At 51.7% G+C, this 14,755-nt stretch overlaps 1 protein-coding gene across 1 annotated transcript; it reads right to left on the bottom strand.

Annotated features, from left to right (window-relative positions):
• Positions 1 to 230: 230 nt before the first annotated feature.
• Positions 231 to 14,531, bottom strand: trhde.1 (thyrotropin releasing hormone degrading enzyme, tandem duplicate 1). The gene is made up of 20 exons (XM_088988341.1): positions 13,799 to 14,531; positions 12,400 to 12,617; positions 11,528 to 11,801; positions 10,470 to 10,596; positions 8,799 to 8,953; positions 8,024 to 8,137; positions 7,480 to 7,617; positions 6,110 to 6,175; positions 5,950 to 6,015; positions 5,711 to 5,874; positions 4,262 to 4,350; positions 4,037 to 4,170; positions 3,911 to 3,966; positions 2,630 to 2,777; positions 2,445 to 2,548; positions 1,489 to 1,596; positions 1,046 to 1,213; positions 835 to 975; positions 675 to 756; positions 231 to 608 (listed from the first exon to the last, which is right to left on the bottom strand). Exons 1-20 carry the CDS (start codon positions 14,213 to 14,215, stop codon positions 456 to 458), a joined length of 2,922 nt encoding a protein of 973 aa, XP_088844467.1. The 5' UTR covers positions 14,216 to 14,531; the 3' UTR covers positions 231 to 455.
• Positions 14,532 to 14,755: the final 224 nt, after the last annotated feature.

Here is a 14,755-nt window from a genome sequence, read left to right as displayed (position 1 = left end):
TTGCAATCGATGAAAGAATTTATTCCGTGCCATTTTGAGGCAAACGGGCAGGGTTTTTACGGTGAGGAGGCGGTCCTTCTCTGACGTCACGTACGGACTTGTCCCCAACTCAAAAACAAGACTTCCTGAATGTTCAGAGCGAGCCTTAAAATGTAAAATAGAGCTAATATGCGCTGGAATCTTATTAAAATACGCCCAGTAGAAGTCATTTGAAGCCATTTTACAAATTATGGACACAACTTGTCCGGAGACGTCGGTTGTCCTTTAAGGAAATAACACACTTGCGTGGTTTTATTTTGAAGGGGTGCCAATCCCTTGTCAGCCCGGAGGACCGAATATTGAAATCTTGCCGTCATGTGGTTGAACGAGCAAGCGAGCTGACGGCTGCAGTCTCGCTTCTTGAGAGCGGCGAGGGCGACCATTCATGAGGCTCCTTCCAAAGCGGCGGAAGGTTATCAGCCGCGGGCAGGGGCGGGGCTTTGGCGCAGCCATCGGTACAAGGGGCGGCGGTGGAGGCGGTGCCAGCGCACGTTGCCCTCCACAATCTCCAGCGCCCGCGGCAAGGCGGGCCCAGCCGTCGGGTCGCGGGATCGGACAAACTCCTTCAGCTGCGGGCCGAGAGGCGTCGGTGAGCGGCGGCGAGGAGCGGCGGCGAGACGGAGCGGCGGTTGTACCTCGTCCAGCTCCTCCTCCGTGTCGAGAAACTCTGCGACGCCGCCGATCAGCTTGGAGTTCACGAAGAGCGCCTCGCCGTAGCTGAGACGCACGCACGCCCGCGCGGGCGCGTTAGACGCGGGGTCGACGACGGGCGCGGTGAGGCGAGGCGCGACTCACCGGGCGTTGAGGACGTCCCACTTGTCGCGGAAGAAACGCCACGCCGGGTTGCGGCCCCGAGGGTTGCGGCCCACGCGGACGATCACGTCGACGGCGTCCTGCCGGGCCACCAGCTCCGACGTCAGCGACAAGTTCAGCAGCCTGACGGACACGAGGCGAGTCAGACAGCCGGCGCGCACGCACGCACGCGCGCACGCACGCACGCACGCACCTGTCGAGCAGGAAGGCGTTATCCGAGCACGTTAGCGCCTCCAACAGGATCTTCTTTTCCGAGACGGCCTCCGACGAGTGGAACTTCATCCAGATGAACTCCCACACGTCTTCGTCCATCAGACTCACGGCCGTGCAATAGACCACGTCGCGGACGTTTGGGGGGATTCTGCACGCACGCACAAGGCCGCCGCTTCCGTTCATCTGGGAGCGCCGTCGCGCTTCGGCGACCGTGCGGGTCAACGTCGAGCTCGCTCGCGTCGGTATTCGAGATTCGGGCCAGTGATCAGTTGGGACAGCCAATCGCGCGTGTGCGAGCGAGCGAGCGAGCGAGCGCACACGCGGCGTTGTAGCTCCTCGTACGCGCGTGCTGAATTGGAATCACTTGAAACGCAAAGGCATTTTGATCATCACGGTGCGAGTGCGGCTGTGCCGACCGAGTACCTGTTCTTGTTGCTGGAGATCCAGTCCGAGATGTACGCCACAGCTTGGCGCTGGCACTGTTTGTTGCCAAAGCTACAGGCTAACATGATGAGCTCTCTCTGCAACTCCCTGGACACATGAGCAGTGCGCATGTGAGAGACGCATGAAGAAAAATGGATGTTTCTATTATAATCATCATAATCATAATACATTTTCATTGACAAGCCCCTTTCAAAACTCTCAAGGTCACTTTACAGTCACGGGATCATTTTTTCTGCGGGTGAGCAGCGGCAGCCACATGCGCCAGTGTTCACCCAAATAGATAGAAAGCTAGCTAGCTAACAGATAGCCAGCTAGACAGCTAGCTAACTAGATAGACAGCCATATAGCTAATAAATAGCCAGCTACATAGCTAGCTAGCCAGCCAGACAGCTGATAGCAAATGGATAGCCAGATAGGTAGTTAGCTAGATAGTAAATAGATAGCCAACCAGGTAGCTAGCTAATAGATAGCAAATTGATAGCAAATAGATAGCCAGCCAGGTAACTAGCTAATAGATAGCAAATGGATAGTAAATAGATAGCAAATAGGTACCCAGCTAGGTAGCTAGCTAGATAGCAAATAGATAGCCAGCCAGGTAGCTAGCTAAAAGATAGCAAATGGATAGCAAATAGATAGCCAGCTAGGTAGCTAGCAAATAGATAGCCAGCTAGGTAGCTAGCTAGATAGCAAATAGATCGCCAGCTAGGTAGCTAGCTAATAGATAGCAAATAAATAAGCCAGCTAGGTAGCTAGCTAGATAGCATTTTTTTTGTCCTCTTTGACAAGTGATGACCATCTTCACTTGGTGGTGGAGTGAGGAAGGGAATGGAATGGGGGGTGGTGAAGATGACCTGCGCGCCAGTTTGATTCAAGTGCAGTGGATGACCAATGGATAGCAAATAGCTAGCTCGCTGTATTGCGCCTGTGGCCGTTACTCAGTCTGGTGGGGCACTTGCAGGACGGCGTCCTCGCCGCCCGCCGTGTCGCTGGGCCAGCCCATCCGACGGTAGCGCACCGCCACCTGCTTGAGCACATACTCCTGCCAAGTACACAGCCGCAAGGGTTAATCGTGAGTTGCGGGGACGTACGAGCCGGCGCAGGGCGAGTAAAAGTCTCTCACGCTGAACAGGGTGTAGTCGTCGGTGCGGTCCAGCAGCTTGTCCAGTTGGTAGAGCGCCCGGCTGGCGGCGTGCCACGGCAGAAAGGAGGCCTCCTCGGGCAGGTAGCCCAACAGCTCCAGCGGGACACCCTGCGGAAGGTAACCCGCCCTGCGACGCGGCGCACGTCTCAGCCCGCATCGCTGCTCGCCCAAACCCTCCAGCGCATTCACGTACAGTCATACCTCCGTTTACGAACCACTTGGCTTAGGAACTTTTTGGTTTACGAACGTTAAATTTATGAAAATTTAACCTTGGCATACAAACTATTTTTTGGGATATGCACGGAGCGCCACAATGTGTCGTTTGCGAACAAGCCCGTTCTAACAAGAAAAATGGCAGCCGACTTGTTTTTGTCCTCTATTCCCCGCCCCCAGTCTTCGGTTAAAGCCACGTGATTGGTCAAGAACGCCGCAGTGGGGGGGGGGGGGGTTACAGAAACACAGAGCTGCAAACTTAAATAGATAGCCAGATGACAAAGAGAGAGCGAGAAAATTGATAGAAAACTGTGAAATTTGGACTCATTTCAACTTTGATAGTTCTGACTGCAAGGTTAAAATATCCCATCAATCAGGGTCCGCAAATAACCCGCACAATCCATCTGTACACTTGATGCAAAAAGTTATCAACCCAGCTAAACAGAACACAATTGATGAGGAACTAGGTAAAATTATCGCAGAGAAAGCGCGGCAACTTCAGTGGGATATCGTCAAGAGGTAACCTGGAAGTTCGTCATCCATTGATGATTTCAAGGCTAGCCATGGATGGTTCGAGAACTTAAAGCGTCGTACAGGGATTCATAGTGTCATTCGTCATGGTGAGGCAGCCAGTTCTGACGATAAAGCCGCCAAAGCTTACAAGGGATGATTCCTCAAGATGGTGAAAGAAGAAGGCTATGTTCCTCGTCAAGTGTTTAATGCTGATGAAGCTCGGTTCCATCAAGCCATCAACGACCATACCAAATGTAAATAAAATGACTATTATACAGTACAGTGTGTTTCTTTCATTACAATACAATAGCAAATTTATTATGCATAAAATAAGGCATATTTTGTCCTTAGAAAATTACAAAGTAGAAAATGATGTTTGATGGGGACCTGGGAACGGATTATTCTCATTTTAATGGTTTCCTATGGGAAATAAATGTTTGGGATACACACTTTTCACCTTACACGCTGTCTGGGAACCAATTCAGTTCGTAAGCCAAGTTATCACTGTATTCGCAAACGGTCCGAATTGCTCACCTGGCCAGATTGAAAGCGTCGTCGATGAGTCCTGCTCGGTTACCGACCGAGATGACCTGCGTCACACAAAAATCACAAGCTGTCATCAGCCGGACGGCGAGGGCCCTCGGGAGGGCGTGGTCCGACCTGGTGGTTGTCGTGCAGCTGCTGGATCAGCAGCTTCCAGTTTTGGAGGTCATAGTTGACGCGGAAGTAGCCCGTCTGGTTGATGTTGCCGAGCAGCCATGTTTGGTCGTCCATCTCGTGCAGCCTGTGGCTTTCTGACACAAGAGTCGATCGAGATCGCCACAATTCAGAACGGCCAGTGATGCGCGGGTCGTGGGGGGGTCGTGGGGGTCCATATGACAAGACCTGTCTTATTGCGGATCCAGATGAGAGTTTCCGAAGATAAGCGGGACAGGTTTCCCACGGTAACCGTGAGCGGAATCTGCCACTCTAAACTAATGACACACACAGCACGCCACCTCCTCGCAAAAATCATCAAAACAGAAGATCATCACGGCACAGGGGGGTGTTGTTCAGCTGTCAATCATCTAGAACAGAGGTGTCAAACTCCTCGAGGGCCGTCGTCATCCATGTTTTCCAAGTCTCCCTGTTGCACACCTGATTCAAATGATCAGATCATCAGCAAGCGCTGTGGAAGTTTGACCTTAAGGGACAACCGACACCTCCGGCCGCTCAAGTTGCGTCCATCATTTGTCAAATCACTTCAAATGACTTCTACTGAGCGCATTTTACAAAGATTCCACCGCATAGAGCTATCTCTATTTTATGTTTTAAAACTCGCGCTGAATATTAGGGAAGTCTTGTTTTCGAGTTGATGCCGATGCCAGAAGTGACGTCGCGGAGGGAACGCCCCTGACCGAGAAAGCCACACACAATGCATTTTGGGTATTTTTTTTCATCTGAAAACGCCATGTTGATGACGAAATTAGAAGGAAAACGACAAATAACGCGAGGGTGAATCGTTGTGTGGCAGCCAATTGCGGTAAGACGCATAAAGGTGTACGTTGACACAAATTCCCAGCGGATAAACAGCCATTTCCAATGGACCAGAGCCAAAGGACAACGAGGAGCTAACCGGAGTTAGCGATGGATAACTCCTCTCGAGGCTGATCATCCAGCTCGTAAATTATTTTGTTGAACGTATGTAAGTAAAATGGAGCTCTTCCAAGCCAAAGAAGATGACATTCTTCAGGAAGGGGACCGAGTCGAAAGGACGCTTCCATGACAGTCAAACCTGCTACGTGTTGTAATGCCCCTCAGCGTGACATGCACAACACAAGTACCGGACGTTACGGTATTATTCCGAGTCAGTTTTTTCTTTGAATCGACCACGAATGTGATTAAATTCAAAATAACTGGATGAGTAACAAGAAAGGATATTTTTCCAAATCTGAGCTTTCAGAAGGCATTGTTTTGATTCTGGAGCAGGGCAGTTTGAGAAGGAGTATCCTGACGAGACGTCACCAACTGGGGGTGGGACTTTCTGAATCTCTCCAGTTTTGAGCTCATTAGTGGCAGTTTTGGACAATTTGAAGTCATTTTAATTGGAGTTTTGCATTTGACTAAAATATCAGCCTGCGTCTTTTGGGTATTTTAGATGCTATCAAACGTTTTTCTGATGTCAGTTAGGAACCAAAAAAGCGATGTCGGTCGTCCTTTAAGCTTGTTCCCTTGAATCAGGTGCGTTGCAACAGGAGACTTGGATAAAATGTCGAGCAGCAGAGTTTGACACCCTTCATCTCAAACAATCCCTTTTCGCAGCCCAAAACGCATCCTGGCATCGGGACACCTCACCCGCCGTCGCTCCCGCCGCCGTACAGGAAGTGCTCCTGGCTGACCGCGATGGAGCGCTCCTCGGCTGGGTTCCTGCTGACGGTGACTACAGGGTACCCCTTTTGCAGAGTCCACCCGTCCATCACGGCCCCGATGTCGATGTCCCGCCCTTCCGAGCGCATGGCCTGCGCGCACAGAGAAGGCCGCCTTCCGTCAAGTCCGACTCACCAATCCGCTTGAAGGAGCTGGGCGGCTCCTACCTCAGACAGCTTCCGCCACAGGTCGTCGCGGCCCGCGTTGCCGTACATGTGACTCAGCAGATAATCCTGCGCGGCGACAAAAACAGGAGCGACTCGTCAGAGGAATCATGCCATCCCATCCCATCCCATCCGAGCGAAGATGATCAGCGCGCGGGCTTACGTGGAGTCCTTTGCGGAAGAGTCGCTGTCCCATCACGTTGGCCAGCATTCGGATCAGCGCCGCCCCCTGCGGGACACGCAAACAAAGGCCGTCGCGCCGATGACGCAGAGCGCCGGGGCTTCAAGTCGTAAGAAACTGGTGACTGATAGCCTGTCACCGGCCGACGGCCTCGCCGCCATTTTGGAAGCACTTCTTCTTTTGCCTTCAGCAAATCAGTGTCCTCCATTTACAGAGGTTTGTTTGATTGGCACGTTTGTTTTGGTCAAGCTTTTACGTCGGATGCCCTTCCTGGCACAACCCTCTGTATTTATCTGGGCTTGGGACCGGCACAATAAGACACTGGCTTGTGTCCCCTTCTGGCTACAGAACAAGCAACTCTATGAATTTAATAAAGATGAAAATGCTCAGTAAAAGGCCCCCAAACACAAAATGGTCATCTCCAATGCAAGACTGATAAAGGTTAATCTAATCTAATTTAATCAATTTTAATTGCACAGTGATACCTTGGTTTACGAACTTAATTGGTTCCCAGATAGAGTGTGTAAGATGAAAAGTGTGTATCCCAAACATTAATCCGTTCCCATGTCCCCATAAAACAATTTTCTACTTTCTAATTTTCTAAGCCTTAAAATTACACAAACTATATAGTAAATTTGCTATGGTATTGTAATTAAAGAAATAAACTGTACAGCATAATAAAGTCGTTTAATTGACCTTTGTGATGATGGCTTGATGGAAAGGAGTGGCCGCTTTCATCAGCATGAAACACTTGATGAGGAACACAGCCTTCTTCTTTCACCATCTTAAGGAATGGCCCCTTGTAGGTGCTTTCGCTGCGATAATTTTACCTAGTTCCTCATCAATTGTGTTCTGTTTAGATATTTTAACCTTGCAGTCTACACTTTGCTTTTGAACTATCAAAGTTGAAACCAGTCCACATGTTTTCACTCTCTCTCTGTTGTCTGCCTATCTATTTTTTTTTTTGTTTTGCAGCTCTTGTCTGCCTATCTATTTTTTTGTTTGTTTTGCAGCTCTTTTTTTGTGCACCCCCCCGCCCCCCGCTGCGTTCTCGACCGAAGACTGGTGGTGGGGAATAGAGGACAAAAAAAGCCGGCTGCCATTTCCTTGTTAGGAGAACGGACTCGTTTGCGAACGACACGTCACTCATTGGGGCGCTCCGTGCGTATCCCGAAAAATAGTTTGTATGCCAAGATCAAATTCTTGTGAGTTTAACGTTTGTAAACCGAAAAGTTCCTTAGCCAAGGCGTTCGTAAGCCGAGGTATCACTGTATCTAGTTTAATGTTATCGCGCTACTCTTTCTAACGCACGTAAAAAAAAAGGGCGGGCCGCCCGCCGTGGCGATGTGTACTTTTTTGTATGCGATCCAGTCGAAGACGCGGTCGATGTCGGCGGCGTCCCGCACTTCCTGCGAGATGGGGTGGGAGGAACTCAGGCCGTCCAGCAACAGCACCTCATGCAGGACGTCTGTCAGGAAGCGCCGCTTCTCCTGCAAGCACAACGAGCCATCGGAGGCTTTGTCGCCGCGTTGCTCGTTGGTCGTTGGTCAGGGTGGCGCCGGGGGTGCCTTGAGGGGTTCTTTTTCCCCTCAAGCGAGCCATGGCTAGGTCTCAGCCTAAATCCTGGCTAATTAGAGATTTCCTTCAAATGAACGTCACCCTCGGCGCGTGATCCCCATTTAACTTTGGCTCGGCTTTCACTGCTAATTAACCTAACGAGCGGCAACGCTTTTTTTATTTTCCATGAGGCGCATCGGCCAAGATCAGATCAATTCTGGCATTGCGGAAATTGACTTGGAAGGAACTTTTTCTTTCCTTTTTTTTTGCGAAATGAAAAGTGCCGCTCGAAGCGCTCGGAAGGCCCAACGGAAATCGGAAAAACCAAGCGGCACTCACCATGTTCCACTTGGGGAAAAGGAAGTCGCTGCCGACGTACTCAAAGTAGTGAGCGAAGCCTTCCTTCAGCCACACGTCCTCCCACCACACCGGCGTCACCAGGTCGCCGAACCACTGACGCGCATAAATAAACAGGGATGAGAATGACAAATGAGGAAAAAGTCAGAAAAAACACACACATATACTGTTTGTCAGAATGTATTATTTAAAATAACTAACTATGATAATACCCACCATTAATATGAATGGTTTTCTGTTCCTCATCGGGATAAAAGTCAACTTGCCGCGTACATACGCAAGGTTGCTGCCTCTCACAGAAGTATATTGATGCTAACGTTAGCATCATAGTGCCACTGACATTCGACTGTTTCATCCATGCTATTGTTTCATTGCAAATTATGCATCCATTTCCCGTAGCGCTTCTTCCTCACTAGGGTCGCGGGGGGTGCTGGAGCCCATCTCAGCTGTCTTCGGGCACGAGGCGGGGGACACCCTGAATTGGTCGCCAGCCAATCGGAGGGCACACAGACAAACAACCATCCGCGCTCACACTCACACCTAGGGACAATTTGGAGAGGTCAATCTGCCTGCCACGCATGTTTTTGGAATGTGGGAGGAAAGCGGAGGACCCGGAGAAAACCCACGCGGGCCCTGGGAGAACGTGCAAGCTCCACACAGGGAGGCCGGAGCGGGACGCCAACCGGCGACCTCTGCACTGTATCATCCCTGATGAAGCATCTGAAATGTCTCTTCCACACAAGCAGCGGCCTCTCACCTGGTGGCAGATCTCGTGGACGACCACCATGGTCAGCTCCATCCGGTAGGACGAGGACGACACCTGCGCGTCCAGCAGGATCTTCTGCTCCACAAAGACGCTCAGCCCCCAGTTCTCCATGGCGGCGTACGGGTGCTTGGGCACCGCCAGCAAGTCTGCGGGCGGCAAAGGGGCAACAACCGCTTGACGCCGGTCGGGGAAATGAAAGGCAGCGGAGTTATTATTAGCTATATGGCTATCTAGCTAGTTAGCCAACTGTCTAGCTGGGTATCTATTAGCTATCTGTCTATCTATTTGAGTTACTTCCGGGTTGAGTGAACGCTGCCGAATGTGGCTGCCGCTGCTCACCCACAGAAAAACACATCCTGTGACTGTAAAGTGACCTTGAGAGTTTTGAAAGGTGCTTAGAAATGAAATGGATGATTATTATTTTGCGTGAGCAGCTTACGTAACCTCTCAGCGAGGCGAGGCGAGCCGACTCGTTGCGACTGGAGACAGCTGAAGGCCCGGCGGCTCCCCCCCCCCCGTGCGGAGCGGCCTTCGCTCGGCTCCGTCTGTTGTCGCGTGCCGGTTCGAAGCCCGCAGACAAAAGCGGAGGTGCGCGGGGGAGGGGCTTGGGGGGCTTCCCAGATGGAGGCGCAGCTCCATCGAACACGGCGGTACAAGCGGCTCGCATCCAACGGGGCGAGAGCGCGGCGGCTGAGCCTCGCCTCGACATTTCTGGCTTCATCTCCCCCCCCTTCGTGCGGTGCCCTCGGGTTAAACCGCACGGCTCGCCGGACGCCAGATGGTGCCCGGCGGCTCGGGGACCTCCGCCGCCAGCGCCAAAGGCCAAAGGCCAAGCAAGCCGAGCGCAAGAGTGATGCGTCGTTCGTGAACGAGACGGTTCTTAGAGCCAGATCTCTGAGGTGAGCGAAGAGAGCCGGCTCCTAACAAGGAGCCAGAAATGGGAGCCGACTTTTTTTTTATAATGAGCATAATAATATATTTCATTTCTAAGCGCCTTTCAAAGCTCTCAAGGTCACTTTACAGTCACAGGATCAGTTTTTCTGTGAGTGAGCAGCGGTAGCCACACGCGCCAGCGTTCACTCAAACCGGAAGTCACTCTAATATCTCTCTAATAATCTAAGGTTAGTTAGCTAAAAGACAGCTAATACGTAGCTAGCCAGTTAATAATAATAATAATACATTTGATTTCTAAGCGCCTTTCAAAACTCTCCATTTATTGCCCGCCCCCAGTCTTCGGTTAAAGCCACACGTGATTGGTCAAGATCCGCGGTAGAGGCGGGATGGGAGAATTGCAGACACACGCAGCAGTGAGGAGAACGAGGAGTGGTTAGAGAAACAGAAGCACGCATGAAACAGGAAAGGGCTTTGTAATTCTGATTCTGAAAAGACTTTCTCAAAGAATCATAACCAGAATCATATATATATGACAAAGAACATGGTAGAGACCAAAAATGGGTCAAACTTATCCTGTGACTGTCAAGTGACCTTGAGAGTTTTGAGAGGCGCTTATAAATGAAATGTATTATTATTATTATTATTATTAAAAAGCCACAGGAGCCATTTGGGAGCCAAAAGAGCCGGATCTTTTTAGTGAGCCGAGCCAAAAGAAGCGACTCGCTGAAAAGAGCCTGAATTCCCATCACTAAAGCGCAAAAAGCTTACCGAGCTTGGGCAGGGAGTACGGCACTTTGAAGAAGTCCTGGTAGAAGGTCAGAAGGCGCCGGCTAATGTGAAGCGCGTAGTCGCCGGCGCCGCTGGCGATGGCGTCCGGCCGGGCGAACAAACGGATCTGAGGAAGAAACAAGGCCATGAAAAAAAGACGCCCGCGGACGTCTCGGCAATAAGCGGGCGACCGACGGCGCGCTCACTCTTGCGTCATCCCACCAAGGCAACGCAACGAGGGTGAGGGGGTAAACGTGCCGGCGGCGAGAAAAAAAAAAAAAAAAAAACCACCCCGTCGGGGCGCCACAGCTGGCGCCGCATGGCGTACGCTAACGCGGAGCAGCTGTGGCGCAACCTTGGCAGGAAGTGACCCGTGTCTACTTCCTGGAGGAGGAATTTGATGAGATCATCTCCCTTGACAGTCAAAATGCCAAGCGGTGAGACTTTAAGATGGCGCCGTGACAGTGGCTGCCTTTCCAGCAGATCCTGTATGTTGTTTTTCTACTTCTTTCTTTCCTATCCTCTTCCTTTCATACGGAAGAGCATTAGGGCCAAGTTGACATATACATATATATATATGTTTTGAGTTGTAGTATTATTCTGAGAAAAAAAGTCGGAAATTTGCGAGTTTCAAACTTGCAATTTTGCTCGATTTAAAGTCACAAATTGGCTCGATTTAAACGTTTAAAAAACTTTCAGAGTTTGAGATACATCATTCGGTCGTGACTTGAAATCTGGCAAATTTGCGAATTTGAATGTAGCAAATTTGTGACTTTAAATCGAGCAATTTTGTGAGTTTAAATGGAGCAAATTGGTGATTTTAAATCTAGCAAATTTGCGAGTTTGAATGTAGCAAATGTGTGATTTTTTTCTCCGAACAATACCCCGTCTAAAAAAAACCTATTATAATAACTATTTCAAGCAGGCTTTAATGCTCTTCCGTACTTTCATCACTTTGCTGCTGTGAAATGTAAACGTGTCCACTGCGAGACGAATAAAGGTCCATCCGATCCAATCCAAACGGCGTCCCCTCCAAGCCCCTGGAGGGCGCCGCTTACCCCCACGCCACCGTCGCCCCGCGTCTCCCTGGAGGTGAAGTTGCAGACGGCCCAGGCCAGGTAGTACGTGGACATGCGCGGCGTGCGGGCGAAGCGGCGCCTCGTCCAGCCGTCGTCCTGCTCGGCGTCCTCCAACGCCGGCATGTTGGCCAGCGACGTGTACTGAGCGCCGTGCCGCAGGCTGAGCGAGAAACTGGCCTTGAACGCCGGCTCATCAAAGCACGGGAAGGCTTTGCGGGCGTGCGTCGGGCTGAACTGCGTCACTGCCAGGTAGCTGGACAATCACAAAAACACAACCAAAGCCCAAAGGGGAAAGAAACTTTCTGTCACCTTAATCACAGCGGCCTCCGGTTGCGAACGCAAGGGAAATAGGCCAGTGCACTGATACCTTGGCTCACAAACTTAATTGGTTCCCAGACGGAGTGTGTAAGGCCAAAAGTGGCTTGATCTGAGCTTTTTGCATCAAGTGTACAGACGGCTTGTGCGGGTGAGTTGTGGAGCCTGATTGATGGGATATTTTAACCTTGCAGTCTACACTCTGCCTTTGAACTGTCAAAGTTGAAACTCTCTCTCTGTCGTCTGCCTGTCTCTTTGATGTTTAAACCACCTCCCCTCACTGCTGCGTTCTTGACCAATCGCGTGGCTTTAACCGAAGACTGGGGGGGCGGGGAAAAGAGGACAAAAAAAAAGTTGGCTGCCATTTTCTTGTTAGGAAAACGGGCTAGTTCGCGAACGACACATCACTCATCGTGGCGCTGCGCGTGTCTCCCGAAAAATAGTTTGTATGCCAAGGTAAAATTTTCAGCAATTTAACGTTTGTAAACCAAAAAGTTCGTAAGCCAAGGGGTTCGTGAACCGAAGTATCACCGTACCGTCTTTGGCCGTGCAGGGTGTAGGAGCTCCGGAAGAATCCCAGCAGCTGGTCCTCGATGGCGGCGGCGAAGGTGAGGTTGAGGCGATACGTCCTGGCGGCCTTTAGCTCCCGATGCAGCACCACCACCAGCATTTGAGTAGCCGGGAAGACAAAGTGGCGCTGGACGCGGACGGCGCCTCCCCCCGGCCTGTTTGCCGTCACCGACACGCTGGACACCTGCGACAAAAACCGGCGCCCTAACTTGATTTGCGGAGGGACGTTGACTCGTCGCGAGAAGTTGACTTTGGCGCCGGAGGCGAGGCTTCATCTCACAGACAGAACCCCCATGTCACCTTAATGAGCCCAAATAAGCACGCGCTAAGTCACATAGGACCAAAATAAACATCACTTGGGGCAAAACACGAGCAAACACACGACACGCACACACACACTCGGGCTGTTGTTAGACGGCACAAAGGGCTAAGGGGGCCAGGCAGGTCGCCAACCGCCCGTGTGACTCAAAGTGCCCAGAAATGTGGCTGCCATTAAAGGACAACCGACACCATTTTTGTGTTTCCTAACTGACACCAGAAAAACGTTTGATAACATCTAAAATAGCCAAAACACGCAGGCTGATATTTTTAGTCACATGCAAAACACCAAGAAAAATGAATTAAAATGCTCCAAAACTGCCACAAAATGGCGAGATTCAGAAAGTCCCGCCCATTTGTTCGTGACGTCACGCCCGGACACACCTTCACAAACTGCCTTGCTCCAGAATCAAAACAGCGGCTCCAGAGAGTTCAGATTGGGAGAAGATGCTTTCTTGTTACTCATCCAGTTATGAAAATGATTCAAATAGTTCTGAAGAGGAAAGCATACATGTTTGCAATCGATTCAAGAAGTCCTTCCGTATCAATTCGAGCCGTCCGGACTGTAGCGTCCCAGAAAATGCACAAAATGGCGCACAAGCTCCGTTGGAAATGGGCTGATTTGTCTGCTGGGAATTTGTGTCAACTTAACAACTTCTTTATGCGTTTTACCGCAATTGGTAGTCTTGGTGCGACACACGATTCACCATTGCGTAATTGATGTAGTTTCTCTTCTAATTTTGCCATCAACACTGTGTTTTCAGACAAAAAAGTGCCCAAAATGCATCGGGTGTCGCTTTGTCAGCCAGGCGTATTACGTCAGGCATCGTCACCAACTCGAAAACAAGACTTCCTGAATATTCAGAGCGAGCCTTAAAATGTAAAAAAATAGCTCGATGCGGCGGAATCTTTGTCAAAAGTCATTTGAAGCTATTTTACAAATGATGGACGCAACTTGTCCGGAGGTGTCGGTTGTCCTTTAAAGGCAGCCCCAATAGGGTGCGGGGCGACGGAGGCGGGAGTCGAGGTTGTCAGCTCGGCGCCTACCTCAAGTCCGTCGGCGTGCAGCAGAATCAACCTGGTGGCGTTCAAACACTCGACGTCGATGCTGACGTCACCCGAGAAGGTGAAGTTGTCCATGTGGACGGCCAGGTCGAGGTCGTAGTGGTGCGGCCGCACGGAGTCCGGCAGCCGGCTCCTTCTCCACGGGCGGGCCGCCTCCTCTTCGGACGGCGTCGCGCCGTCGGCTCCTCGCCGCCCCGGCGCCGCCGTCGCCCGAGCTCCCCCGCAGTCCTCGGAGCGAACCCCCAACGCCACGGCCGCGGCGGTGACGGCGACGAGGGTCACCAGCGACACGGCGAAGGCCGCCGCCAGTCGCTTGCGGACGCTCGCCGGGGGAGTCCACCACCGCTCGGATATCCCGCGCCCGTAGCGCCGGACGCCCGTCGGGTCCCGCGGGCCCATGCCCCCCAAAGGCGTTTTAGCCCTCGACTCGCTTCCTTACTCTCGCTTCGCTTTTCGGCGGCTTCAAAGAGTCGAGCCCGCGCACTCGCGGAGGAAGCCGCGTGGCTCGGCGAGCGCGGCGGCGGCGGCTCTGGACGTCAGTCGTGTCCGCGCCAACCAACGTCGAACCATTCCTCTCTCGCGGCGTGACGCGGGTAACTTGACGGAACGGAACGTGACGTGACGACGTTGTCCGGAACCGTCCGAGTCAACCGTAGCCTCCGGTCGTTCAAGTTGTCAGTCTCCGCAGCCGCCGCACTCAACTCCAGGTGCGGGAGGACGAAGATGATGAAGAGGAGGAGGAGGAGGAGTCTGGGTAGCGCGCAGCGCGTGCCCGCGGAGACCGCCCGCTCTGCCACTTTCAGCCTAGTTTGACTAGTCACGTGGTCCAAGTCATCGCTCTCAAATCTTGGGGGGGGGGGGGCACCACCTGCTGCCGTTACTATAGTAACCGAAGAGCGGAGGCGCGTTTGGGTCACTGTGACGACGACGACAGTGAAA

The sequence above is a fragment of the Hippocampus bargibanti genome, linkage group LG22, assembly GCF_051943395.1.
Source record: "Hippocampus bargibanti isolate YZ-2025 linkage group LG22, ASM5194339v1, whole genome shotgun sequence".
NCBI classification, from domain to species: domain Eukaryota; kingdom Metazoa; phylum Chordata; class Actinopteri; order Syngnathiformes; family Syngnathidae; genus Hippocampus; species Hippocampus bargibanti.
Note: the sequence above shows the minus strand (reverse complement) of the source record. Positions and strands in the feature narration are given on the sequence as shown.